The following is a 27,934-nucleotide window of genomic DNA, read 5'->3' as shown; positions in this document are numbered from 1 at the left end:
ACGGAAAAATGAATTGCTGGTGTCCAGACTATCATCCTTTGTGATATAGTCTGGCGTTAGCCAGGCTAATAGAGGCTGTAATCTAAATCAATTATTTCTCTATTGTACACTGGCTGGGTATGAAGCAGCCATTCAAACACTGGGCAGAAGCACTTCTTCTCTTGTAAGGGTTCATTTGATTAGATCAGCAGCACTCTGAGACTGAATGTTAAGAAATGCAAGGATAATTTTTGTTAAGATTGCAGGCATTTTCTCCTTTCATTGACTCCTGCCACTGTCTCTGCAGCTCCCAGTTCCTGTTCTCCCAGTAAAAGTCTACACACCAGTTCCACCAGTGAGGCTGTACCTCCTCCAACCCTGTCACAGAATCGCTCTTTCTCTCTCCCCCCTGGCCATGCGGTGTGCTGTTTCATGGATGGAGGGGTGGGACTCTATGATATGGGGGCCAAGAAGTGGGACTTTCTACGAGACTTGGTATTCTTAAACATCCTTTGTAAAGTCAACAGCCTACACATGCTTATACAATACTTACTGAACAAACCAATAAAACACATATCTTGTACTGTGATTTTGACTCATGGATGGTTTGCTTTATTCTTCCAGGGTCATGTAGAGACTATCTTTGACTGCAAGTTTAAACCAGATGATCACAATCTTCTGGCCACAGCTAGTTTTGATGGAACCATCAAAATCTGGGACACAAACACACTAAAAGCTGTTCACACCTCCCCCGGCAACGAAGGAGTGGTCTACTCTCTGTCCTGGGCTCCAGGTAGATCAACTCCACCTCCACACCACACACACACACACACACACACACACACAGAAGAACATAAATGTAACCTAAACCCAAACCTGAACATACCAGTCCACAAAAGACACCCATGTACATGTACACAAACAGGTCAAGTGTATGGTACAAACGACTTCTAGTCCTTTCTCAACAGCAATATCTCATCTGAAGTGTATCATGTGTTTAGGGGTGACTCCGCATAGTAGAGCATAGGATGATTCAATCTAAGGATTATAAGAACGATTATGATTAGAACGCTGACATAAATCACGCACTCATAATGAGACCCGCAAGCTCAAATCAAACATCCGCACGCGCATATTGTTTTTTGAGCGCTTTCAAATCACTCGTGAGCTATTTTTGAGAGATTTGAAAGCGCTCGAAAAAACAATATGCGCGCACGGATGTTTGATTTGCACGCACGTAGGTCTCATTACGAGTGCGCGATTTATGTCAGTGTTCTATTCCCATAAAGGATCCTTATTCGACTGTAAATCTCACAGTCAAATCGTCGTGGTTGGGGAAAATGTTGCTATAAAACAAAGGATCACTCCAAAAGCTTCATTCACAGCGACGAAGAGCACTGATATAAGTGAAGTCTGCCTATTCCTCTGCTATTCCAAACAATGGCGCACACACACACACACACACACACACACACACAGTCACAGTGCTTTCCTTTCTGAAACATCAGACATGGCATGGAACAGGATTTCTTTTTGCACAAACTGCAACCTCCACAGATTGAATCAGCAAAAAACATTCAATATTTTGGCGACTTTGGGCAAGACTTGACTGATCAGATTTGACTATGTGATTTATCAGGGACAACACTACATCTGTGTGAGTAATTGACCTTTCTGTTTTTGTGTGTTTTGAAGGAGACCTGAACTGCATTGCAGGTGCAACATCTCGTAACGGAGCGTTTATTTGGGATGTCAGAAAAGGAAAAATCATCACTCGCTTCAATGAGGTTACTTTGACTTTCTATGCAAAATTAATTTCAAACAGAATCTGTGTATCATTAATATATGACAATCCCCAGTGTATTGCTTAAACTAATCAAAAGTTGGAACCTAACTGCTGTTCCCTGTTTTTTTGTGGACTAAAGAAAACTTGTTTGGATATATTTCATTATTATTTTATCTTTGCCAACCACCCCAGCATGGTAAGAATGGTATATTCTGTATATCATGGAGCCATAAAGATTCTAAGAGGATTGCTACTTGCAGTGGCGATGGGTTCTGGTGAGTCCTCATCTTTCCTATTAGCTACTCTTACAATAGTTTGTTCTGTTATGACATTTTTTTGTCCTTCATAGAAAGTCTTACAAGTTTTATATTGTTCTGACAACAGTATCATCCGGACCATCGATGGTAAAATCCTCCATAAGTACAAACATCCGGCTGCTGTGTTTGGTTGTGACTGGAGCCAGAATAACAAGTAGGACCTCAATCCATCTGCCATCATTCTTTAGTGGGGGAGTCAATATGCATCATACAGTCAACATATGCTGCAACTGATATTTGGCATATTTGTTAATCACAGATTGACTTCTGTCACTTATTTGAACAGTTTATATGCAACTGGACCTGAAAGACAACACTTAAAAAAACAATCTTAGGGGCGTCCCGGTGGCTCACACTGGTAGAGCGCTTACCACTAAGGCTGAGTCCTTGCTGCAGCGGAGCCGGGTTCGAATCCTGCCTGAGCTCCCTTTGCAGCATGTCTTCCCCTTTATCACCCTTTCACTCTATCACTTTCAATAAAGCATAAAAATGCCCAAAAAATAATAAAAAAAAACCCCAACTTATTTTAACCCATTTAAGGCGGGAAAGCATTATCGCATTTCTACCATTAAAACCAGGGGCGCTGTTGCGTTATTCTAACATTAAAGCCAGGAAAGCGGATACATCGTTTTGTAGTATTTGTAGTTTTTTCCACCTATTTTCGGTCTCTTGGCCAATGAAATGCATCAGAATACATGGGACTTTTCCAGAACTTTGAAATCATTGCGGAAGACGGTAAATGGACCTGCACTTATATATCGCTTTTCTAGTCGATTCGCGACCACTCAAAGCGCTTTACACTACAGACTGCACTCATTCACCCATTCACACACACATTCATACTGGTGGCAGAGGCTACCCTAAATGGTGTCACCTGCCACCATTGGGAATTCATTCACTCAAGCACTATCTTGCTCAAGGACACTTCGACATGTAGGCTGTCATGGTCAGGGATCGAACCACCAACCCTCCGATCAGTGTGCAACTCGCTCTACCAACTGAGCCACAGCCGCTATAGCGGAGGGAGCTCAGATATAACAGCTATAAGCTCTCAAATACTTTTTGAATTTCATTTCTATCTGCTACAGAGGCTGAAAAATCTATTATTTAGTAGGCGTTGACACTTCTGTTGAATTCCCAGAAAAACTTCAGGTTTTAGGGGGTTATTTTAAAATCACCCAGAGGATTTACAGGCATTTTTTTCAGGCGTTTTAGGCCTAAATGGGTTAATTTTGAAATAGCAACCAAGCACTTCTATATTTCTATTTGTGAAAAAAATGGAAATAAGTGTTAATGGGAGAGAACAATAAGAATAAATTCAGAAAAGGTGCAAGATTAGTATCCAAACAGTAAAACTTAACAGTTGCTACAACTCCATAGTGAGAGCACATTACTCTCATTTCTACTTGATCAAAAATAAAGGTCATCTGGTTTTTTGACACGTCTGCCTGTCTCTTTCACTGTCTTTGTAGGGATATGATAGCAACAGGCTGTGAGGATAAAAATGTCCGTGTGTACTACCTGGCCACAAGCTCTGATCAGCCTCTGAAGGTCTTCACTGGACACTTAGCCAAAGTATTCCATGTTCGCTGGTCTCCACTGAGAGAGGGAATATTGTGTTCTGGATCAGATGATGGGTGAGTGCAGACACAGAGCTAGAGAGTAAATAAATACTATTTAACATATTTGTCTTGGATGAGGTGTACATTGGATGGGTAATATTTTTTCACTGTAGTGGCAAATGATGAGGTACACAAACAAGAACAAGTAATCTTATTAAAATATTAAGCAAAATTCATATAGAGTTACATGTGAATTTAAAAAATGTGGGCATTGTGTCTTAAAAGCATTCATGTATTGTATAATTACAATTATGAAATGTGTTTTATGTGTCTAAAACTCTAAATGGAAAAGAAATTCAGAAAATCCCCCATTGCTAACAAATATAGGTAAACTTTTTGTAGAGAGGTTGAGGTTTTGTGGAGTTTTAACCAGTACCAAAACATTTCCCTCACATCTATTTGTCCCTGTTTATCTTATTTTTTTGGAAATTAAATTTTAATTTGTCCCGAGTTAAAGGATATCTTATTCCTTGTTGAAATAATACAATTACCCATCCTTGATTCAAAAGTGTCACACTATACTACATTTTAAAATGCACGATTAGAACCCGCTATAATTAATTTAAATGGATAGACTTCTCTTTTATTGGCACTAACTTTAGACAGCAGCCAACTTATTTGGTTTATTTCAAATGTTGATGAAGGTTTAACTCAATAGTAATGTTTATCACACTAAGGCAACAATAATGGGTAACACTTTACAATAACCATCTTTTTAAAATGGTTACCAGTTTATTAATGTTTAATCATCATTTATAAACCGTATATAGGCCATTTAGAATGGTAAATAGATAATTTATTAAGTTTTAACTAACTACATCATTTCTAAATGGTAAACAGATTCATGTTTAATCATCATTTATAAACTGTATATAAGCCATTTAGAACGGTAAATACATAATTTATTAATGTTTAACTAACTACATCATTTATAAATGACGAATAGATGGTATATTAATGTAAGTTTATAGTAACTTTACCATTAACAAACAATTCAATTATAATTAATAGTTTATCAATAGTTTTAGTTGCACTCATTTTAACATTTTTAACACCATATTAAGTATGTTAATGATTTTGAAATGATTCATATACCTTTAAGAAATTGGTTGAAAACATTTAAAGATTAAAAATGTATAGCATTTTGTAAATGGTTAATAATTGGTCTATAAACCATCTATAAACATGACTCTGTTGGTTATTGTAAAGTGTTCCCCAATAATGCTATAGCATGTGTAACTCTAACTCTGCAGTCGCATATGTGAATATACCGGTAGCTGCTTTTTATATGGTAAAGAAAACAAATATTAATTTGAAGTTAATTAAACTAGAAACCCCTGTGTGTCTGTTTGTACAGTACTGTTCGCATATGGGACTACACACAGGATGCATGTATCAATGTGTTGAGTGGTCATACGGCTCCTGTCAGAGGCTTGATGTGGAATACAGAAGTTCCTTACCTCCTCATTTCAGGTAATGTCACTGAAAGATATTGTTTGGATTTTTCCATTATATATATTATATATATTAACATGATGTCATTGTCTACACTTTTGAGCTATGTGTATTCTTGCTTGTTAGTATCTGAAGTTGTATGAACAAGCCAACAGATATTTTTAAAAAGTACATCACATAAGCAAGGTTAACGAAAACTAGAATTGAAAAAACATTTTCTTTAACTGAAATAAAAATAAAAACTGAAACTGTATTATGTGGTTAAGAAACTAACTAAAATTATAGTGAAAAAGTCCTTCGTTTTCGTCTTTGTCAACTTTTTTCATACATAAACCTTTTTGGTTTATATGAAATCTATTTCATCTATCTGGTTTTATGACTTAATAAACTTATTGGGGCTGAGATGGATCAGACAAAGGAAATAAAGGAAATATTTATTGTGACTTTTTTTTTAATCTGGCACCCAACAAATACCCCATTATGAAAAAAATAAAACTAATAAAAACTAAACTAAAACTAAGCATTTTCCAAAAAATAAAAACCAATTAAAATTAGCAAACTCACTCTAAAAACGAATAAAAACTAACTAATTTGAAAACATAAAATCACAACGAAATTAAAACTAAAACTAATGAAAAATCCAAAACTATTATAACCTTGCACATAAGTACAAAGGCAATATGTGCTACAATATAATGTTCTGTTTAACATATATAATCACTTGCTGTCTAATCATATACAGTATCCACCATGTTTATAAAGGTTCTGGGTTTGAGGGGTTTTTTTTGTGAACCAACTTGATCTGTGGAATAGCATTAGAGACTTGTCCACAGGTAGGCAAGAAGTGGGTAGCTCTTCTGTCAAGAAACCTGGTGATATGGGAAATGAGGTCCAGGTCTACAAGTCTTCGGTAGTAGTTCAGTACTCTACTGTATCTCTATATAATGTCATATAAAACTGGACAGGTAAACAACAATAACAATCAATAGCTTATATGGGTAGTGTTACCTTCAACAAGGGTAATTTACATATCCAACAAATGAAATATCATCTTTGCCTTAAGTACTGAGGTTTTTTTAGGGTCTCAAGCTCCTTAATTGATTTTTCAACTCTGCCTGTTCAAAATCTCTGCAGACATTTAGCCTGACACGTGGGTGACTGGCATAAAACTGAGACAAGCCCTTCTGGTAGATTGTGGTATACTGTAGAGAGCCAATATGGGAGGAGTTGCAAATGAAAGTGCCAAATATACAAGAAAAAAATGTGCAGATTTAAGAGATTTAATGTGGCAAATCTGCTCGAAAAAAGTCACAGATTTACCCCCCTTCCCCGGGTCCGTATGTTTTTTTTTTACACATTCTGGCTGTATGTAATATCCTCCAATATTCTCTAGGGTTGAAATTCGGAATTTGCAAGTATTTAAATGAGTGCCCTATTAAGGGTTAAATTGTAAAAGTTTATATTATCTTGTAGGTTCTTGGGATTATACGATCAGAGTGTGGGACACGAGAGATGGCACGTGTCTAGATACAGTCTATGACCATGGAGCTGATGTATATGGTAAGGCAGAACCTGACTATTATTACTGCAGATACAGTTTATAATAATAATGGGTGTCAAGTACAGTACAGTATGTTTTAAGGTCCTTCACTGAAAATGCAATAAAAACAGTCAGTCAGTGTTAAAGAAGTACACATATTCAAATAAATTATGAACTGTTACTTGAATTGACTTGAATTGCATCCATCATATTGGTTTTAGAAAGGTTTTGTATATTTCAGTAATTTTTCTTAATTCTGAGAGACTGTATGACTGCAAACATATAGTTATGAACCTGAGGCTGTAATATGAGATGTGTTTACGAAATTGTGTGTTTCTGTAGGTCTAACATGTCATCAGAGTCGTCCTTTCACTATGGCCAGCTGTAGCAGAGACAGTACAGTGAGGCTGTGGTCTCTCACACCTCTCATCTCTCCACTGCTGCTCAACATCCTCACCAACCAGCCATGGGAAAAGATCATAGGAAACACAGGTAACAACAAAGACAATTTTGTAACCCCTTGTCTACAATCGCTGGCAGAGCCCTCTACTGGACTCTATGGGTTACTGTCCCTAAACAATGAGCATGTGTTCGCCCACTGACATTTGTGTGTGTGTTTATCCACTGAAATTTGCATAAATATAGCCAACCGAGCTGGAAGTAGCTCCAAGTTATATAAGGAAGATCAAGGTGTCAGTCCTATACTCTCTTTAGTGAGTGGCATAGGAGCAGCTTAAAGCCCGATGAATGACTGCCCTGGCAGAAGTTTAGTACCCGCAGCACCTGCTTTTGTCGGTGTGTTTTAAAGTTCTTATTTTACTGCAGTGTGGACAAGTGACAATATTTTTTTTCTGGCCTTGTTGCTTACTCAAGCCGCACTTAATGATTGTGAACTCTGAAAGAATGGAATAACAATAAAATAACAACTTGTATGTATATACAGTACTATATGTAGCTGTATTAGGTGTGTGATGATACTCTCAGCTCTCTCAGAGACACGATATTGGGTTCACGAGAACGAGACGAGATTTTAAGAAAACTACAATGACAAAATATATGACTGGAGCAACAGACTTTTATCTAACCAAGTTGCACATGCATTTTGATTTTTTTTTTTATAACTCTTTACATGCATGATGTAAGCATGAGCTTTTAATAAACGTCTTCCACAAATTGAAACTAAAACTAAAATTTGTAAAAGTTAAAATAAAATAAATAAATAAATAAATAACCCCCCCCAGAGGGATTAATGAGACTTTGGAGGTGGCGTATTGTTTTCGATCGTCGCGTAATCGCTTAGCGACAGTTTCGACCGTGATCACATACACGCAACGGATTAAACACGGGAGACGCAAACGGGCCGCTGTTGCTAACTGCACAACATCAGCAGCTGATCAAAACAAAGCAACATGGCTAGTTATCATAAACATAGTGATCGTGAATTAACCGACATCGCTAACTGTGCACAGCAGCACATACACACTGTACTGCTACAGAGCTAACTGTTAGCCTGTTAGCAATTTGCAGACTCCGGCTCTGCAGCTGGGAGAGACTGCTGCAGGAGGACTGTGCCGCTTCAATTCGTTCTTAGTTTAATCTTGCGAGATCTTGTCATACACCTATACATATATATATATATATATATATATATATATATATATATATGTACAATTTAGCAGGACCACAGCAGCAGGTACAGCCACAGTCCAGGTCCATGGTGATGACGATGGTAGTAGTAAGTGTTTAGTAGGATCACAGCACCAAAAACAGCAACAGACCTGGCCCACCTTATGATCCATGTAAACCCGTGAGACAGAAACCATAAGGACTCTAAGAAAAAAAATAAAGTTAGATTCTAAAGTTGTTTCTAAGATTCCTACGATAGCAGACAAATCTTTGCCAGTTGAGGGCAGGAGATGATGAATTTTTATCTCTAAATGTCTTCATCATGCAAAACAGAAAATAGCCTGCTCTGGCATTAGAGAGGGTCTTCTTATATAATATAATGATTACTTCAATTCTTCTTTGACCTGTGCATTTGTGATGTTTGTATGAATGCCTTTTGTGAGTTTTGTGGGGGTTTCAGGTAGGGGGGTAAATCTGTGTTTGCCTGCTAATCTGCAGGTAAAGGTTTTATTAATGAGTTTAGGGAGAGATTGTCCTTTGGAATGATGAGAATGCTGCTGTGTCTCATATGGACCAGCTGATGGAGTTGGGGTTGTGACTTGTGTCTTTGAATTCCTTTGAGGATGGATTGGTTAGCTAAAATATAGTTGTTAAGGGTTTTGTAGTTCTTAATTACAACTGATATGAAGTGTGGGTTTTCTGATGACTCATGCTTTGACCTTGGTGCCTGTGTTTATGCGGCATCATGGAGGAGGGTGGAGTAGGTGCATTTGCTGAGTTCAGAGAGTAGGTGGTCGATTCAGTGAAAACAATTTTTGAAGATGAGGTGGTGAATTTTATCAGTGGTCGGAGGGGTTGTTTCAGCAGAAGTGGATGGTTTTGCATTTGAGTTGGCTACGTTGTTGTTTGGCCAGCTTTTGGGGTTTGGATCATTCCCTGCTGTGTTTAGTTTCTGAGTGCATGGTGAACCAGTGTTGTTGTTTAGTTGTGTTGTAGTGATGAATGAACCACTGAAACTTAACAATACAAAGGTGCCTCGGTCACCACATTTACCTGTACCTCCTCTTGTCTGTGTAAAGAAGCCAGGGAAGCTCTTTAGGCTGAGGTTTCACAGGTCTATGGGCGGACGCATAAGAGGGTGAAAAATACATATGTGGTCTGGGTCAAAGTACAAAATCAAAGCTCCTGGACACAGCAACCACAATCACTACACTGATTGGTGACAGTCAAGACTGCTGGGTATTCGTGTATTCTTGTCGATTTGATTTGCCAGCTACACTTCTACAAATATCAGTGGGCAAACATGTGCTCAGGGTTGGGGGAGGGTAGTAACTGTAGAATCCACTTTAGGGCAGAGCCTGTATGAAATAGTACAGACTCCTGTACTTTCATGTTCATGTTCTGTTCTATTTCATGGTAGGGCTGCACGATTATGGCCAAAATGATAATCACGATTATTTTGATCAATATTGTAATCACGATTATTAATCACGATTATTCACCATGTTTGTTTAAAAGTAATGCAATAAAAATACAAATGTTTTCCCAAACAACAGGAACAGTTTTTAGTGTCCAGTGCTTGTTGTAAACAAACAAGTGTACTGCTACAGAGCTAACTGTTAGCCTGTTAGCAATTTGCAGACTGGACGCTAAGGGGTTAACATCCCCTCCGGCTCTGCAGCTGGGAGAGACTGCTGCAGGAGGACTGTGCCGCTTTGACTCCTTCTTACTCTTCTTAATGAGCTGCCAGCCCCCGCGGCTGGATTTGTCTCCAGACGCTTTTTAGAAAAATAGTCGCTAAGGGGGTCTCAAAAGTCACTAAATATAGCAGCAAAGTTTCTAAGTTGGTAACACTGCTTCGCCAGCTTTTACAAATGGTGCGTGTTCTTGTGGGGTCGAGTACTAAGTCACATTCTGCTGAGCGTTCTATCCAATCAGCAACCAGGCGTTTTTGCGGGGGAGAAAAAAGTCCCGTCAAAAGACCGCTCAGGACGGCTCATATTCAAATTAGGGGCGTTTCGGCGAGTGAGACTCGCCTCATTCCAGGTATTGGGCGGTAGTGGAAACACCCTTTATGCTACAGTCCATGGAGTGACGCTGCAAGGTGCGCTCGCTCGTTTATTTAAGCAGCTACATGAAACCTTAACTCTGCGTTCGCCCCCTGGTGGTTGGTGGACTACTGGTGTAGAAAGTGCTTGATTAGATATGCTGGAGAGCAGCATTTTAAAATGGAAATATCGCCGACGATCAGGTTAATTTAATCGTGGCGGCCAAAATCGTGATCAACATTAAAATTCGATTAATTGTGCAGCCCTGTTTCATGGTGTTTCTTTCTGAAACCTCTTTTATCCATGGTGTTTGTGTGTGTCTTTAGACACAGCTATGGTTCCTGGCTCACCACCACTGCTCTGTGGTAAAGTGTCTCGAGACATCAAGCAGGAGTTGGATAAACTGAACTGTGACATCAGGGCAAAGAAGCTCCGCTGGTTCTCTGAATGCTTTTCGGTAACTACATTCTAAATTGTTATTTATCATATTTGATGCTATGTGATGATATAGCACCTAATCCAGTGCGATACCTTTAGAAGGTCTGTAGACGGTCATTCGTCCCAGTTATTTAGTGTTTCTCTTGGTACGGATGCAGTCTGTGTTTACATTTCTAGCAGTTCGTCTCACAGTAAGCAACACATAGTTTGGGCATGATTTTGTCTCAGATTGGGTATACACATATACAGTACTGTGTGAAAGTCTTAGGCAGATGTGAAAAAAATGCTTTGAAATAAGAATGCTTTCAAAAAAAGAAATTATTATTATTATTTTTTATCAGTAAAGAAAATGCAAAGTTAACACAACAGAAGAACAATTTAATTTGGTATGACCACCCTTTACCTTTAAACCAGCATGTATATATATATATATATAAACTAACAGGTTTCTGCTTACATGTTCTCAAGGAACTGTCGGAATTAAAAGTTAACTGCCATTACTCAAGTCATGTAACACTTTGCCCAAAGTTTGGATTTAACAAGATGTGTAGCTCAGTTTATGTTGCATGAGGGTTACTGACTTTGGAATGGAGCTCTCTTCTACACACCCTTTACTTCGTGTTTATTTAATGAAAATGAAAATCAAACACAAATGAATAAATGCTTTAATAATAAATGCATTTTTACTAAAAGAAGACAAAAATAGAGGCCCACCTTTATTTCTGTTGAGATTAAACATCCTTACAAAGGCATTACATTTAAAAACAAGTAGCTTGATTCAACAAGGTGTAAAATGTATAATTGTGATACAGCTCATAATATCTAATAGGTTCAACCTGTGTCTCACAGATCCTGCAAAACACTCAACAGCAGACAAATATTTTGATACGCAGTTACTCATAAATTTCAAATACTGCTAAAATATGTCAACATATTAAAATTTAAAAAATTGCAATTAACATTTCATTGTGATAATATATTTTACTTGTTTTCTTTCTGTGAATCTGCATGTTGCATGTGTTTTTGTGTGTCTTTCTGAACATATTTGTGTGTACATTATCGTGCACCAGCCTGCAGGAGGCAGCAGTAACCTCTGGGACTTGGTGTCAGTCATTCACGGCCAGGACGACTCACTGCTACCAGCCAGCTACAGCAAGGGAGTGATGCACATGAAACACCTGCTCAAGTTTAAGACGGTGAGAAGCTCTAATTCGCAAACAACATACAACATTATAATTACTTCTCGATTGTGCAAGGCAAAAACACATGACATTGAATAAGAACATAGAACATAGAACAGAATAAATACACAAAATAAAGCGCATAGTTCAGGGATGGGATTGAGCATGAAAACAAAATTATTAATTACTGGTCTGCTGTTCTTGCACTGAAAAAAAAGAAATCACAGTTTTTCATTTGCTTCAAACCTTTTGTATTCCTATTTATACTGTAATACATGTATTTGAGCATTAAATATGTTAAGTTGCTGTACTGTAAACATATTTAAACATATTTAAAATTGTGGCCCCCTCCAGCATTTAAGTTGCCCATCCCTGGTGTAGATCATAAAATAAAGTTTGGGTTTATAACAGAATAATGACTTTAATGACTATTTATTGCTTTTGGAAAGAAACTGTCTGGAGGTCCGAGTCTTGACTGACCTGAAGCTCTTGCCAGAGGGCTACAGATTAAAAAGGTGGTGACCTGGGTAGGTGGGGTCTCTCATGGCTCTGTTGAGGTACACTGCAAAAAAAAGAAAAGTTGGGTGAACTCAAAATTTCAAGGCAACAAACTTCGATAAAATTTTAAGTTGGACAATTAAACTAAATATTTTAAGTTTTGTTTTTGAGTTTGCCAACTCAACTGTAAGTTGTACTAACTTATAATTTTCAACCCCAACTTAAAGATATGAGTAACAACAACTCACCAACTTGTTTTTGAGCATACAACTGGCTTCCTTTGTTGTGCTAACTTACATTATTGCCCTAAATGTCAATAATTTATATTTCCAAATTTTACCAACTTAAATCACTGTTTTAGGCCAAAAAATACAAGTTAATACAAGCTTTTTTGCAGTGTAGCATGGTGATCCAATGTCCTCCATATCCATAGAGGGCAGTGGGCAACCTCTGATCTTCTCTGCAGTCTTGATAACTCTCTTGAGTGCTTTCTTGTCTGCAGCAGAGCAGACCACACACACTGCATACCACACTGTCATGTAGTATGTTAGAAGGCTCTCGGTTGTCACCCAGGAAAAGACCACCAGCAGCTTGCTCTCAGGGTTGTGTCTCCTGAACACTCTCAGGAAGTGCAGTCTTTGCTGTGGCCTCTTGACAGTTGCTGTGGTGGAGAGGCCTAGGTCTTGCAGTTTGCTGATTAAAATGTCTGGGATGATGTTAAATGGTAAATGGGATGCAGTTATGTAGCGCTTTTATCCAAAGCGCTTTACACTACACACTACGCTCATTCACCCATTCACACATTCACACACACATTCATACTGGTGGCAGAGGTTACCCTAAACGGTGCCACCTGCCACCATTGGGAATTCATTCTCACACTGATGAACGCAGCATCAGGAGCAATTTGGGGTTCAGTATCTTGCTCAAGGATACTTCGACATGTAGGCTGCCATGGTCAGGGATCGAACCACCAACCCTCCGATCGGTGGGGGACCACTCTACCAACTGAGCCACAGCCGCATGTTACTGAATGCTGAGCTATAGTCAATGAAGAGCATCCTCACATAGCTTTCTCTGTGTTCTAGGTTGTTGAGGGATGCAATGGCGATGACATCTTCAGTAGATCTATTAGCTATATGCAAACTGATGAGGATCAGATGTGGGTGGGAGGCTGGTTTTCATATGGTGCAGGACTAGTTTCCCAAGCACTTTACAGTTTTTCTCAATTGCTAAAACACATTTTTTGAATCCTCCTGTCCTTTTCTCACAATTCTCTACACAAAACTCTCACATTACATTCACAAAACCTCTTTTAGCAAAACCATCCCACCACCTCAAAATAGTTTTACCTGTTCTCAAAACCAAACAATGTTGTCACATCTTGAACAAATTGGTCAAAATAGAAAAACTGCTGAGCAGTCATTACACAATACACCAAAAAATTGGGAACACAGTGTTCAAGGCATGTAGCTCATGGAGAAATGTTTATTGGTCACATTAAAGTATAGCACATGCATTTTGCATCTCAAAAGTAAAATAAATAAATAAATAAATTAAAAAAAGATTGCACAACTCAGTGGATTCAGCATTTACTCTGCATTGAAACATAGGTACAGTGAAAAATATCATCCTTAAATTTACAATTACAAATGAAAGTGTACAGCCTGCAATGCATTGGAGAAAAACTCCTCTATTGCATTGAGGAATGGAGAGTATGGTGGCAAGTATAGGTTACATAAATTTGGTTTTATATTGAACCACTGTCTCACTCTGACAGCATGGTGAAAACTAACATTATCCCAAATGTTGTCTTGACATGATGAGAAACAAGTGTGATCAATTTTGAATCGTTTTATTTGTGTTCATGTTTTGTCACTTGTTGTTACCATTATGTATCACAAGTGCATCACAGTGACAACTGTGTCTTATTGCAGGAGAATTGTGTTTAGAGCTTTGTTGTTACCATTATGTATCACAAGTGCATCACAGTGACAACTGTGTCTTATTGCAGGAGAATTGTGTTTAGAGCTTTGCAAAAGGAATAACTGAGATCTGCAAATATTGTTTTACTAGATGAAGATAGTTTATGGTTTTGTCAAAAGGATGTTCGATTCAGGGAATGAATTAGACAACTGAGCAACTGATTCACACAACAGGAATTAGTGTTTTAGCAATTGAGAAAAACTGTATAGTCACTGGTGTGAGTGCAAGTGCTCTATTGTCATTCAGGACCACAGAGGCTGGCTTTATGAGATCAGGGATTATAGTGGCTGTCTTAAGGCAGGACAGCATGGTGGCTAGTGACAGGGAGGTGTTAAAAACCCCAAAGAGCTGGTCAGCACATGCCTGGACTACTGTGCTTGGTATTCCATCAGTTACAGCTGCTTCCCTTGTGTTTACTGACACATGCCTCACTTCCTGTTCCTGTAGTGTGAGTGTGTAAGTGTTGGTTTGATGAAAGGAAAGAAGCCAGTGAGTCTGTTGCAGGCCTATCAGCCTCAAAACAGGCAAAGAAACGGTTGAGCTCCTCTGCGTCAGCATTGCATTTGTAGTGTTGTTGTTGCTGCCTTCGTAGCTGGTTATGTGCTATGGCCTTTGTCAAGTCCCTCGTCATCAAGGGTTTGTGGTTGGTTTGGTTATGTTGGGACCACCATGTGGGTAGAACAAAGAAAGGCCTACATATAAAGTTAGAAGCCTAAACTTAGGCCTACATGGAATAAGGAAAGCCTGATTTCACCCCCAATTCCTAAGCCGAAATCTCAGTTTCCCCCTGTTTCTTAACAATGAGAGTACTGCTGAGATTCCACTTCCCATGAGCCTCAGCTTTTCACACCTGTGTGCAAAGTCCGTCACAGGCTCGAACCCTGGCCTCATATTGGACGAGACCAGTCCAGACTGGTGATGTGGCTGTGACATCACTGGGATTTAAAAAGTAAAGGCACTTGGCTGCACTCTCACTCTCTAAACAGCAACCTGTTGTTACAGGAGGTGTCCGTGTTGGACGTGGAAAAGGCTTTCAAATTGCTGTTCCTGGATAACCTCCATGAGAGCATGCAATATGATGTTACTAGGCAAGAGGTGAGGAAATGTTCCCAGCTTGCATGACACAAGGATAAAGTCAGAGTCCAGGAGTCAATCCCAGGACCAGGTTGGCGCAAAACATAAAGCTACTCCTCAATAGCAGGGTGAGGTTGATTTTGAGCATAACCCGAAACAAGTCGGTGAGGATCAGACATGTGGTAAGGCCCCAAACCCTCCCACAGGGGAAAGTTTGCGACAAGAAATGGAGAACCTGATCCGAAGATGTCTGACAGTCGCGGTGAGACAGTTCAGACCTGTCATCGCCCACCAATACCACCAGACTCTTCAAAGGGTCAGGATGACCCCAGTCCTTGGTCAGTATGGCTAGGTCAGGTATCCCCACCCGCAACTACCAAAGCTTACTTTATAGGTTTGGGAGGCACATCCGCCTACTCCTGCAACTAATCCAAAGAAGATTAAGCGGATTCCAAACACAGTTGAACGTGCCAAGCAGACAACTGATCATATCCAAGAACAACTACAAAAGATAAGGAAGAACAGAACGATTCCTTGGTGGCCTGATTGCAGCAGCGTGAGGTCTCTAATTTACATTGGTTCCTCAGGCAGCCTCAGTGCACATGGGTGAATTTAACAATTAAATGCTGGAAATCCAACAGAGATTCATCCTCCAACAACATTGACTACAGGACCTGGGTAAACCCCTCAGGGTACAATAGTCACTGTAAAGTTACATTTTTGCTCTTCTTAATAACACCTTGCATGCCTTACAGACCCTGTCAGCCATTGTTAAAGATGACATATGTGCGGGTAGTCAGGGACTGAATGCAAGATCTCCTAAGGGAAGTGAGCTCTTCAGCTAACAGCATGAGCAGTGATAGGACAGCACATACAGCTTTTTGTTGGTCTCCTGCTGGTCGCCTACCTGGTCTCCTTGGACCTTGTTGAACAGATCCCAGTATGCTAATACCACCATCGTGCAACCATCACAGGTACAGCAAAGCAACCTTTCATTAGAGATGTGACCGGCCCACAGAGATAGCCAAATCAAAATCAAATCAAATTAAAAACTATTTGATTTGATTTTGATTTGGCTACCTCTGAAGGCTCAGGGCTGAGTCCCCCAAATAGTTACACCAAGGCAGCATGTCCATCAGGGATGAAGGATCTGAGACTGGAGTAGAATGGGCAGGAAATCAAGGGCTTGTGAGTACACCTGCCAACGCTACCTACACACTAAGTAACCTTCCCTTTCATTTGTTTTATTTTCTTTCAGTCTGAAGCCCAGGAGCTCACTATAGTCAAGATGTCTAAGTTTGGAGGAGGTATTGGAGCTCCCAGTAAAGAAGAGAGGCTGAAAGAAGCAGCAGACATCCATCTGAGACTGGGACAGATGCAACGATACTGTGAATTAATGGTGGAGCTGGGACAGGTATGGAGTGTGTGTTTGTGTTTGTGTGTGTGTGTGTGTGTGTGTGTGTGTGTGTGCGTGTGTGTGTGTGTGTGTGTGTGTGTGTAGGGCTGCACGATTATGGCCAAAATGATAATCTCACATCTTTATTTTCACTAAGTGAACACCTCCTGCAGCAGCAGCACATACACACTGTACTGCTACAGAGCTAACTGTTAGCCTATTAGCAATTTGCAGACTGGACGCTAAGGGGTTAACATCCCCTCCGAGCTTCGGCTCTGTGACTGAAGCTGGGAGAGACTGCTGCAGGAGGACTGTGCTGCTTCGACTCGGTCCGGCCCGCGGCTCGTTAAGAAGAGTAAGAAGGAGTCTCCAATAACACCAGAAATAGTCGCTGGATTTGTCGCCAGTTGCTTTTGTGAAAAATAGTCGCTAACGGGGTCTGAAAAGTCGCTAAATATAGCAACAAAGTTGCTAAGTTGGCAACACTGCTTCGCCGGCTTTTACAAATGGCGCATGTTGTTGTGGCGTCGAGTACTGCTGTACATCCTGCTTAGCGCTCACTCGTTATTTATTTAGGCAGCTACATGAAACCTTAACTATGCCTTCGCCCCCTGGTGGTTGGTGGACTACTGGTGTAGAAAGTGCTTGATTAAAATGGGAATATCGCCGACGATCAGGTTGATTTAATCGTGGTGGCCAAAATCGTGATCACGATTACATTTTGATTAATTGTGCAACCCTGTGTGTGTGTGTGTGTGTGTGTGTGTGTGTGTGTGTGTGTGTACGTGTGTGTGCTGGTGTGAGCATCTGTGTAGTGACACTTGATTAATTGTCTTGGCTTGGATCCTTTTGTGACCATTATTTAACGTCTTCTATCATTGGCTGGCTCCTCCTTATTTCCTTTTTTAAAATAATCTTATATCACACCAATGCAAATTAAATGTTATTGTTCTGAATACAAAAGCCAAGCAAAGTTTTCCAGCTGTTGTCAAAACACTTCTGTTAATTAAGAAGCTCAAAAGCCTGCAAGTAGAAACTAGGTGAAAGAAGTTAGAATAAATTGCTGGCTTGTAGCCTCAGACATAAGGAGCATCTGCGTGTTACAGAAGGGGCAGACGGTCAAAGATGTTCTGACAAACCCTTCAGTTAATAGCTTGAAATATATATTTGATCACTGCCACTGTAATTATTCAGTTTTTATTGTCAGAAAAAAACACAATATTTATATTGCAACTGTAACTTAAGCTAGTGTGTGAGCACTATCTTCTCTTTTTTAGTGGGAGAAAGCTTTATCTGTGGCACCGGGAGTTTCCATGAGGTATTGGAAGAAACTCATGCAGAGGTAAACCATGTAAAGTTTGTTTTTTCACATTTGATAAACACAACAAATGTTTTGAACTAAATTACGTGTTCAGAGATCAATTTCTTGATTTTGCATTTATTTTTTTGTTGTGACCTGGAAGCCAGACGTGATGGTCACCTGTTGAGTAGAAGAAGAATAAAAACAAGCTTTTATTGTGACTTTAGTATTCTCCAGTAGAATAAAAAGTGTCCATTTGCAAGAGACAGAGACGCAGAGAGCCCTTGTGTGGAATGAGAGCTGAAAAATATTTGCGGCATAATCAACATTGTCAACATTTGTTTGCTCAGTCCATAGTTGACTGTATATAATCAGATTTACGCATACATATTTTAGTACCCATTTCCATTTATGAGCACTGAAAAGGAAATTAGACACAACTGGTCATTCTTTCATTTTCAGATTTCTATTATAAAAACTAATAAATTGAAAACAGGTCACTTTTTGTTTACTAATCTTGTTACATCTGTTGGTCTTCACGTACATTGACCCATTCTTAGTTATGGAACGCCACAGAAAAAAATCCATGCTTTCATTTAGTTTAAAATATTTTTTTGAGATTTCTGTATTTTGGGCGATTGGATGGAAAGCACTTGTTTTCTGGACACAGCTGAGAAGCTCCCTTATTGTCAGTATACCAAGGACAGCCATACATTCTGTGAATCCTTAAGCATCTCAGCCTTCCAATGATACCTATCTTGTGCAACTACCAAAAAACTACCAGTTTTTTTACACTCCATGAGATTATCATAAAATAAATGTCTGTAGATGAGACTCGTGGGTATCTACATAACATAAGTTATGTTGAAGTCAAAAATCGACTGACCATTTTGAAAATTGCTATGCTCGTTTTTCCCTTGCTAAAATTAAGTCCCCCTTCACATCAAGATGACATCATCTCTATAGCCATAAAACTGAATCTGTTACAGCCACTGAAAAAAACATTGGCAAAATATCAGGCTAGCAAGGGGTTAACTAGGTCTCTGTTCTATTCGGTGTTCCTGTAAGCAGAGGCTCGCAAACCTAGCTATGATAATGTTAATATTTACACCATAACTTTTCCTGCTATGTCTATTGTGATACATACCTATTGTGTCCACTCCCTACATGTTTTATATATACTTTAATATAACTTTTGTGTTAAGTGTTAAGTCTGTTTTATGCTTTTTGTATTGGGGTTTTTACCTCCTTGCAATCGACTCCCCCTTTTATTGAGAATTGTGGGTTGTGGGCAGTGGATGTTTAAATGCCACATAGAAGAGATGAACATAATCAACATGTCAAAAATTAGATTTATGTATTTTCAGCGATTGGATGATGAGCACTTCTGTTCTTCAAACTGCTGAGAAACCTCTTATTTGTAATAAACCTATGAAAGCTGCACATCCTCTGAATGCTCCAGGTCTCTAGTTTGTGCTTGTAAAGTTTCATGAGGCCGTGATTATCCTAGAGGTCACAGCAGCTCATTTTAGATACTGAGACTCAAGAAATGCCCTCACTGCAAATTTAGCATCGTCTTGGTGAAATCTGCACGGCCTTCCCTGAGAGAGACTTTGACTGGATGGGAACATGTTGCTCTAAGACCTCTATGTACCTGTCACCATTGATGGGCCTTTCCAGATGTGTAAGCAGCCCACGCCATAGGCACGAATGCTACCTCATAGCATCAGAGATGCAGGCTGTTAAACTGTCTGCTGATAACAAGCTGGATGGTCTTGCTCCTCTTTAGTCTGCAGGACATGGTGTCCTGGTTTCTGAAAAGAATTTAAATTTTGAATCATCTGACCACAGAACAGTTTATCATTTGCCTCAGACCATTTTAATGAGCTTTGGCACAGAGGAGACGGCGGTGTGACTGGATCGTGTTCACATATGGTTTCTTCTTTGCATGATACGGCTTTAACCTGCATTTGTGGATCGCATGGTGAACTGTGTTCACAGACTGTGATCTCTGGAAGTGTTCCTGCAGAGAATCAATCAAATATCAGGTCAAAACATGCCTGTTTTTAATGCTGAGGGCCCAAACATCACAAGCATCCAGGTTGGATCTTCAAAGTCTTCGCAATTTTACATAGAGGAAAATTTTTCTGAAGTTTTTCCATAATTTTTAGACACAGTTTGTCGCATATTGGTGAACCTCTACCCATTTTTTCATATGAGAGGCTCTGAAATGCTCCTTTTATACCCAGTCATGTTACTGACCTGTTGCCAATTAACCTAATTAGTTGTCAAATGCTCCTCCAGTTGTTTTTGAGGGTTAGCATAAGGGTCAGTTACTTTTCCAGCCTTTTGTTGCCCCTGTCCCAACTATTTTGAGATGTAGTATTTTACATGAAATGGTAAAATGTCACAGTTTCAACATCTGATATGTTGTTTATGCTCTATTTAGAATAAAATATGGGTTTATGAGATTTTCAAATCATGGCATTCATTTTTTATTTACATTTAACACAGCGTCCACACTTTTTTGGACTTGGGGTTGTACATACAAACACAAACATGATGAGCCTTTATGTGTGTATATTGTTTACCTAATTTGTTTATGTAATTTTAATATGTCCATGTCACAGGAGAGCTGACCAGCTGATGGCTGAGGATAATGATGATGCTATCCCATACTGCATCGCCACTGGGGACATAAAAAAACTTGTAACTTTCTTCACTGGCAGAGGACAACTCATAGAAGCCCTAATAATAGCACAGGTACAGAAAGGGAGGGAAAAGACACTGATGACAGGTAACAGTAGTTTTCTTTTAGGCTTGATGAATGGTAGATGTTGAAAAATGGTTAGAGATGGGTACATGAAGAGAAGGGGTTGGACAAATAAGTAATTAGGGACATATGCAGTTATGTATAACAATATAATAGCAGTCCAATGTGACTAACCAGATTAATCCAGGTTTTTAGTATATTTAAATCCTAGAAACAAAAAAGTTTGTACAAAATAGTTTTGAGTTTGTAAAGTCAACGGCAGACACTGCTATTTTTTTGAACACACCCCTTTCAACTAATTGCCCAATTGCACAGCCTTAAGAGCTGCATATCACGAATGCTGGGTCTTGTTGGTTTTCTGAGAATCTGCTGCACCTAATGGTACCTTGTTTGCCATGTAGCAATAAAAAATATACTAAAAAGCTGGATTAATCTGGTTAGTCACATTGGACTGCTATTATATTGAACACTACAATAGAAGTGAGGGAATGCTTTTACAGAAATGTTGTTGATTGTTAAAGTATTGATAAAAATGATAAAAAATAATAATAAATGATGATATCTTATATCTTTAGGGAGCATGTGAAGGGAACATTCATGCACCTCAAAGCTCCCCAGTTAACCAAACGACGAATGATGTGGATAACAGACAACAATACCAGAGGTAAGGCAAACACACATTCATATGCTAATGATAACATTTTGGTATTGTTTACCTTTAACTAAACCTGAAATTGACATTTAACAGCTCTAATTACATATACATTTGGACTGAAGCTGCTGTTGACTATTGATAGCTGTTGATATACAGTGGTGTGAAAATGTCCCTTCCTGTTTTTTTTAATTTTTTGCATGTTTGTCACACTTAAATGTTTCAGACCATCAAAAAAAATTGAATATTAGTGTAAGATAACACAAACACAAAATTCATTTTTTAAATTAAAGTTTTTATTGAGGGGAAAACAAAATCCAAACCTCCATGGCCCTGTGTGAAAAAAATGTTTGCCCCCCCCTTCTAAAACATAACTTAACTGTGGTCACACCTGAGTTCAATTTCTCTAGCCACACGCAGGCCTGATTACTAACACACCTGTCCCCAATCAAGAAATCACTAAAATAGGACCTGCCAGACAAAGTGAAGTAGACCAAAAGATCCTCAAAAGTTAGACATCATGCTTCGAGCCAAAGAAATTCAGGAACAAATAAGAAAGAAAGTAATTGAGATCTATCAGCAAGGCTGCACTGGTTTACCGAGACATTATCAATTGTTCACTACTCAACTATGGCTGTACATTCAGATATAGAACACTGCAGGCCCTGCATGCAGGCTGATGAGCGTGATGTTATGGCTTACACCACAGTGGTAGAATGGGATCACACTTTACTTAACCAACTTCTTTATCCGTTACATATTTCTGCCTTATTTCTAATATAGTAAAATTTAAAACTTTGCAATATACAAACTGTTATGAGTGGCCAGTTTTTAATTTCCAGCAGTTGCTGGAGCGCCCACTGTTGTTTAAGAGTACTGAGTTACCTGGGTGTTTGCATCTCCTAGACCTGTTCCCACAGCGTAGAGAGTGAGGACCCGATTATCGTTAATGTTTTTTGTATGTCGGCTGTTTTCTTGTGAGGCCATCTTAGTTTCTTGAATAGCATCGAGAAGTTTGGTGAGAAATGTTTCCTTTTCCCCATCCGCAATGTTTCTTGTGGTTGCAGCGTGCAGGTGCCGCGAAGTTTGAGTTTTCTTTCATGTTCTTAATGGTTTTGCCTTTTGCACACAGACCAAAGTTATGAGAGGTTAAATCAGGATAAAGGCAGATGCTAGGTACCACCACCGAGAGCGCACAAATACACATCTGCTCTCCTCTGCTGCATCCGGGCTCTACTTACAGCCTGGTTATGTTTTACCAACGCCAAGTGCTTCCAATTTTTCCCCGGTCTTAACATTTTGTTCAAGAGTGTATATCTTAACTACTTAAATCATGTGTGCAGCATAGTTTATTAATCCTTTGGCTAGACTCTAAAAACTTACTTACCTAAAAAAGATAGCTAAATACACAATTTCTTATTATAAAATACTTTTATACACACACATTTATAGCCCCATATCTATGTGAAAAAAGTCTTTTAGTATGGCATGGCATTCTTGCTCGGAAACTGTTGGTTGAATGCTCTCAGAAATTAATATCATATGTTAGATTGTGTGTATGTTTTGATCACAATCCCTGGCTATATGTTTCTGCACAGTCTCCTCCATAAGGTATGTAAGGACCTAGCTGAGTCGTACTTCCAGGATGGAAGCTCTGTCCTGGCGGCATGCTGCCACCTAGCTGTGGACAGCATCAAGGTACACACCACTCTGCGTCTCTGCATATCAACATATTTACATACAATATATCTGCATATTTGTATATGCATTGTGCAATAATTTTGCAGTTTCGTATTCCTCACATTTATCATTAATTAAAATGATAAGAAATCCTTTTTTAAAAACCTGTATGTTTGTGTTGTGTTTTCAGTTAGCCATGTCAAGTCTTATGCGAGGTAATGAGCTGGAGTTGGCTGCATGTGTAGGTATGGTCCTAGGAGAGCCATCCAATGAGAGCACCTCATACTGTCTTGAACTCTTGGCCAGGAAGTACATGACAACACCCACATGGTACGTCTGAAATGAAATCTCTATTATTCATCCAAACTAACACAGGTCCAGTTTTAGTTTCTTACTGCTAATTTTTACTTTAAAATATTGCATGGTAAGATCAAAATTTGATCTTTGCAACCCTAGCCATGACATGATTTGCTAATGGAGGTTGTGGCAAAAATGTGGTTGGTTTATTTATGCAAATGATCTATCGCTTATATGTTTAGGGAGCTGTCAGCTGACCTACTGCGAATGATTCCTGACAACCACATTTTACTGGCTAAGCTGTGTGCATTTTACCCAGGAAGTGCTGATGAAATCAACCACGTTCATGAAAGGGTGAGTATGCAGTTATGGTGTGGTGTGCTGACAGGAGGCGGCTATGCAATATACGTACTACTGCCATATACACTTATTATTGCACAAATACATGGAACGGGTGTTTGTAGAAACGTTTTTTTTTTTTCAAAGATCGCACAATGCACAATGCAGTCTGAGAGCACACAATGTAAAGGGTTGTGTATGGACCCAATTGCAGCACACAGGATACCAGGAACACTTGGTTATTGCTTTTAATGTCGACCTTGGCAGGTACAAACCAATGCAAGCAATATACACTTTGAACAGCTTGAATGTAACAACAAAGTCTCCTAACAAAGTCTCTGGCAGCGAAGCTGGTTGGGCTGGCAGGGAAACTCCAGGTCAGGGACAGAAGGCTGGTGAGTTTACCGGGGGTCAGGCAAGACGGGTAGATCAGAGGCAGGCAGGGTCGGCAACAGGAAATCAGTCCGAGGGAAATCGATGGAAAGTCTGCCATTGAAGAGCTGAGAACAATCTACCAGTGAGTGTGTGTGAGGCAGGAACCTTTATAGTGGCTTGATCAGTGATCAGAGGCAGCTGGGTGAACAGGTGGAGAGAGTCTGGCTGATGAGGAGGGAGTGGCTGACAGGTGGAGTGAAGGAGGCAGGCTCAGTGGAAAATTACTGGGAGACAGAGCTGAAACTGTGACACACAAATGGTTTGAATCAAGGAGAAGTGAGAGCAAAGACAATCTGTGCAAGCAGTTTTGAGTACAAACAAAGTTTTGAGCTCAAGGACAGAGAGTGAGCAGTTAAAAACAATCTGAACACAAAAAGTAACCCTGCTCTCAAAGTGAAAATCCTGCTCTTGAATAAAGATAATAATTAAGCTCCATATAGATCTCAGCCTTATTTTGGGTGAAATGAAATGGACAGTTCTTGTCTAATGTTGATGATATTAACATTTGTGATGTTTACAGTGACTAAAATTATGTGTTGTTTGTCATTCAAGTGCGGTCTCCCGTCACTAGAGGAATGTCAGGCCTTGGCAGAAGCAGCCATGTGTGATGGAGATCTGTTTTCAGCAGTTAAATTTCACCTGCTGAGCTGTGAACCTGAAAAGGCCCTTTGGATTGGACTGGATCATGTTAAAGGTATTGCTAACTCAGTTTCATTGTGTCTCTGTGTGGTTACCCACCAAACATACTATTTAGGTCATTCAAATATGACAACACAGCTCCATTCAAATGATGTGTCACCTATTAATCAGAAATTCTCTTTAATTTTCCTCCTCACCAGAACAGCTGACTATGTCTGACTGGACAGTAGACAGTGTCCAGCCGATCCTGGACCTGATGAGTTACATCAGAACTGACTGCCTCATCATGGCCAAGTTGACTGAGTAAGAACACTTTTATTTTTTTAGTAGTTTTTTTGGTAACACTTTAGATCAGGAAACACATATTCAACATTAATTAGTTGCTTATTAGCATGCAAATAAGTAACATATTGGCTCTTAATGAGTCATTATTAAGTAGTTATTAATGCCTTATTCTGCATGGCCTTATTATACAACCAGTAAGACATTAACTAAGAGTTTTCCCTCAATAACCTCAGAATTATTGCTTATTATTAGTAGTAAGTAAGGGAGTTGTTGTATATGAGTTATGATCTTAATATGCTTTACTTTGTATGGACTTTGTAAGTCTCTACATAGCGGTGAACGAAACCATGGAAACGGCAAATAGCCACCTTCTCCAGACCTTTGACGTGACTGGTGGCTCAATCATAACTCTATAAAGTGGATTACTGGTAGACTAACATTGGAGCGAAGTGACCCACTTTGTAGAGTAATGATTGACATCACAATCTACCATTTCTCATCCAAAAGGAGCCACCAGTCACGTCAAAGGTCTGGAGAAGGTGGCTGTTTGCCGTTTCCATGGTTTCCTTCACCGATATGTAGAGACTTATAAAGTCCATACAAAGTAAAGCATATTAAGATCATAACTCATATACAACAACTTCCTTACTTACTACTAATAAGCAATAATTCTGAGGTTATTGAGGGAAAACTCTTAGTTCATGTCTTACTGGTTGTATAATAAGGCCATGCAGAATGAGGCAATAATAACTACCTTATAATGACTCATTAACATAGAGACAGACACCCATTCACTCTCTCATGCACCAGAGTGCTAACCACTACACCACCATGTAGCCCAGTAGAAAAACCTGTCAGACATCAAGTTGGAATAAAATATTTTTTACCTCTTGCCATGAAATGATTGTGACAATGTGAGTCATGATTTACAGAATAGTGTTTATCTTCTCAAAAATGTATCAATCAATCTCTTCACAATCGAATGAAATGACAATTAACAGGATTGTGTCTGAAAACAAAATGATTCCAACTTAATGGGCAACCTTGTAATTATTTTATTTATTATACATTATGCTATTAATTCCCATACATTGTCAGGCTTGATCATTATTGTGTGTGTGTGTGTGTGTGTGTGTGTGTGTGTGTAGAATCCGCAGTGAGCTGTTGATCCTGTGTGGATATATTGGAGGTCTGCTGGCTATTAGGAGACAGTACTCCAGCATTGTGCCTGCACTCTACGAATACACCAGGTAGGCACACACTCTGTGTTTCTATGTGTTTATAAATCTTTAACATGGCTTTAACCTTGTAAAACAGTCTTTTCTGTGGCGGTTTTGCATTGATGCTGATGCAAAAGGTGTGATGCAATTTAAAAAATAGTTTTTATATTTTTATTTGAGTTTTTCTGTGATCTTGTCAACAACTATATGTTTTAGCTAGGCTGATTGACTCTTGACTCTATTATAATGGAACAGCACTAATCAGACTAATCCCTTGTGTACCCAGTTGTCATCACAACAGGAAAACATTTAACTCTAACTGGATCTTTTTTTATACTTTGATCATTATTGAGCTTTGAAAAATAGGTAATGAGTCTGCAACAACATGTTTAGAAAGGTTTTCTTAGTTTAAAATGGAGTAAAGCAGTTACAGGAGGAGTGTTTTACAATAACTGGGGTGTACAGTAATAATGATAACTACTATGTTTCTCAGTCAGTTGTTGAAGCGGAGGGAGGTGTGTGTCCCCCTGAAGATTGAGCAGCTATCTGTGGAGCTGGACGCCTGGCGGGCCTGCACACAAAGCAACAGCATGTAGGTTACACAGACACACGCATCAACATGAAAATAAACATGTTCACGAAAACGAACGAAATAACGAAAACTAGAATTGAAAAAACATTTTTGTTAACAGAAATAGAAAATAAAAACGAGAGTTCTTAAAAAGAACGATAATTAACTGAAACTGTATTATGTGGTTACAAAACCAACTAAAACTAACTAAAATTATAGTGAAAATGTCCTTTGTTTTCATCTTTGTCAACTTTTTTCATACGTAACCTTTTTGGTTGATATGAAATCTATTTCATCTCTCTGGTTTCATGACTTACTAAACTTATTGGGGCTGAGATGGATCAGACAAAGGAAATAAAGGCAACATTTATTTTGACCTTATTGAATCTGGCACCCCAAAAAACTAAAAACTAAACTAAAACTAAGCATTTCCCCAAAAAATAAAAACTCATTAAAACTAGCAAACTCACTCTTAAAACTCATTAAAACTAACTGAATTTAAAAACAAAAAAAATCACAACGAAATTAAAACTAAAACAAAACAAAAAAATTCAAAACTATTATAACCTTGGTCCTGACTGATGACAGAGATGGTGCATGAATGACAGATCTGGTGACTAAAGATAAATATGTTTTTGAGCATTGCTTTGGGCGGCTGTGGCTCAGTTGGTAGATCGGTCCCATACCGATCAGAGGGTTGGTGGTTCGATCCCTGACCATGGCAGCCTACATGTTGAAGTATCCTTGAGCAAAATACTGAACCCCAAATTGCTCCCGATGCTGCGTTCATCGGTGTG

At 39.0% G+C, this 27,934-nt stretch overlaps 1 protein-coding gene across 2 annotated transcripts in view; it reads left to right on the top strand.

Moving 5' to 3' along the window:
• The window catches only part of wdr17 (WD repeat domain 17), a 48,389-nt gene that overhangs the window by 17,974 nt on the left and 2,481 nt on the right, over nt 1-27,934 (top strand). Inside the window, exons 8-30 of one of the 2 annotated variants that reach the window (XM_059334989.1) lie at nt 287-354; nt 421-474; nt 604-772; nt 1,675-1,766; nt 1,958-2,040; nt 2,150-2,236; nt 3,555-3,719; nt 5,062-5,177; nt 6,633-6,719; nt 7,042-7,191; nt 10,700-10,830; nt 11,882-12,007; nt 16,809-16,964; nt 18,224-18,288; nt 20,877-21,009; nt 21,595-21,683; nt 23,270-23,369; nt 23,542-23,681; nt 23,891-24,002; nt 24,975-25,116; nt 25,262-25,364; nt 26,495-26,596; nt 27,060-27,158. In XM_059334989.1, coding sequence (XP_059190972.1) covers nt 287-354; nt 421-474; nt 604-772; nt 1,675-1,766; nt 1,958-2,040; nt 2,150-2,236; nt 3,555-3,719; nt 5,062-5,177; nt 6,633-6,719; nt 7,042-7,191; nt 10,700-10,830; nt 11,882-12,007; nt 16,809-16,964; nt 18,224-18,288; nt 20,877-21,009; nt 21,595-21,683; nt 23,270-23,369; nt 23,542-23,681; nt 23,891-24,002; nt 24,975-25,116; nt 25,262-25,364; nt 26,495-26,596; nt 27,060-27,158 — 2,569 coding nt within the window. Of the gene's footprint in view, nt 1-286; nt 475-603; nt 773-1,674; nt 1,767-1,957; nt 2,041-2,149; nt 2,237-3,554; nt 3,720-5,061; nt 5,178-6,632; nt 6,720-7,041; nt 7,192-10,699; nt 10,831-11,881; nt 12,008-16,808; nt 16,965-18,223; nt 18,289-20,876; nt 21,010-21,594; nt 21,684-23,269; nt 23,370-23,541; nt 23,682-23,890; nt 24,003-24,974; nt 25,117-25,261; nt 25,365-26,494; nt 26,597-27,059; nt 27,159-27,934 lie in introns of both variants that reach the window. The other variant, XM_059334981.1, reaches the window with a different exon arrangement.

Source organism: Centropristis striata, chromosome 1 (assembly GCF_030273125.1).
Source record: "Centropristis striata isolate RG_2023a ecotype Rhode Island chromosome 1, C.striata_1.0, whole genome shotgun sequence".
NCBI classification, from domain to species: domain Eukaryota; kingdom Metazoa; phylum Chordata; class Actinopteri; order Perciformes; family Serranidae; genus Centropristis; species Centropristis striata.
The sequence above is the reverse complement of the archived record's forward strand: the minus strand, read 5'-3'. Positions and strand labels throughout refer to the sequence as shown.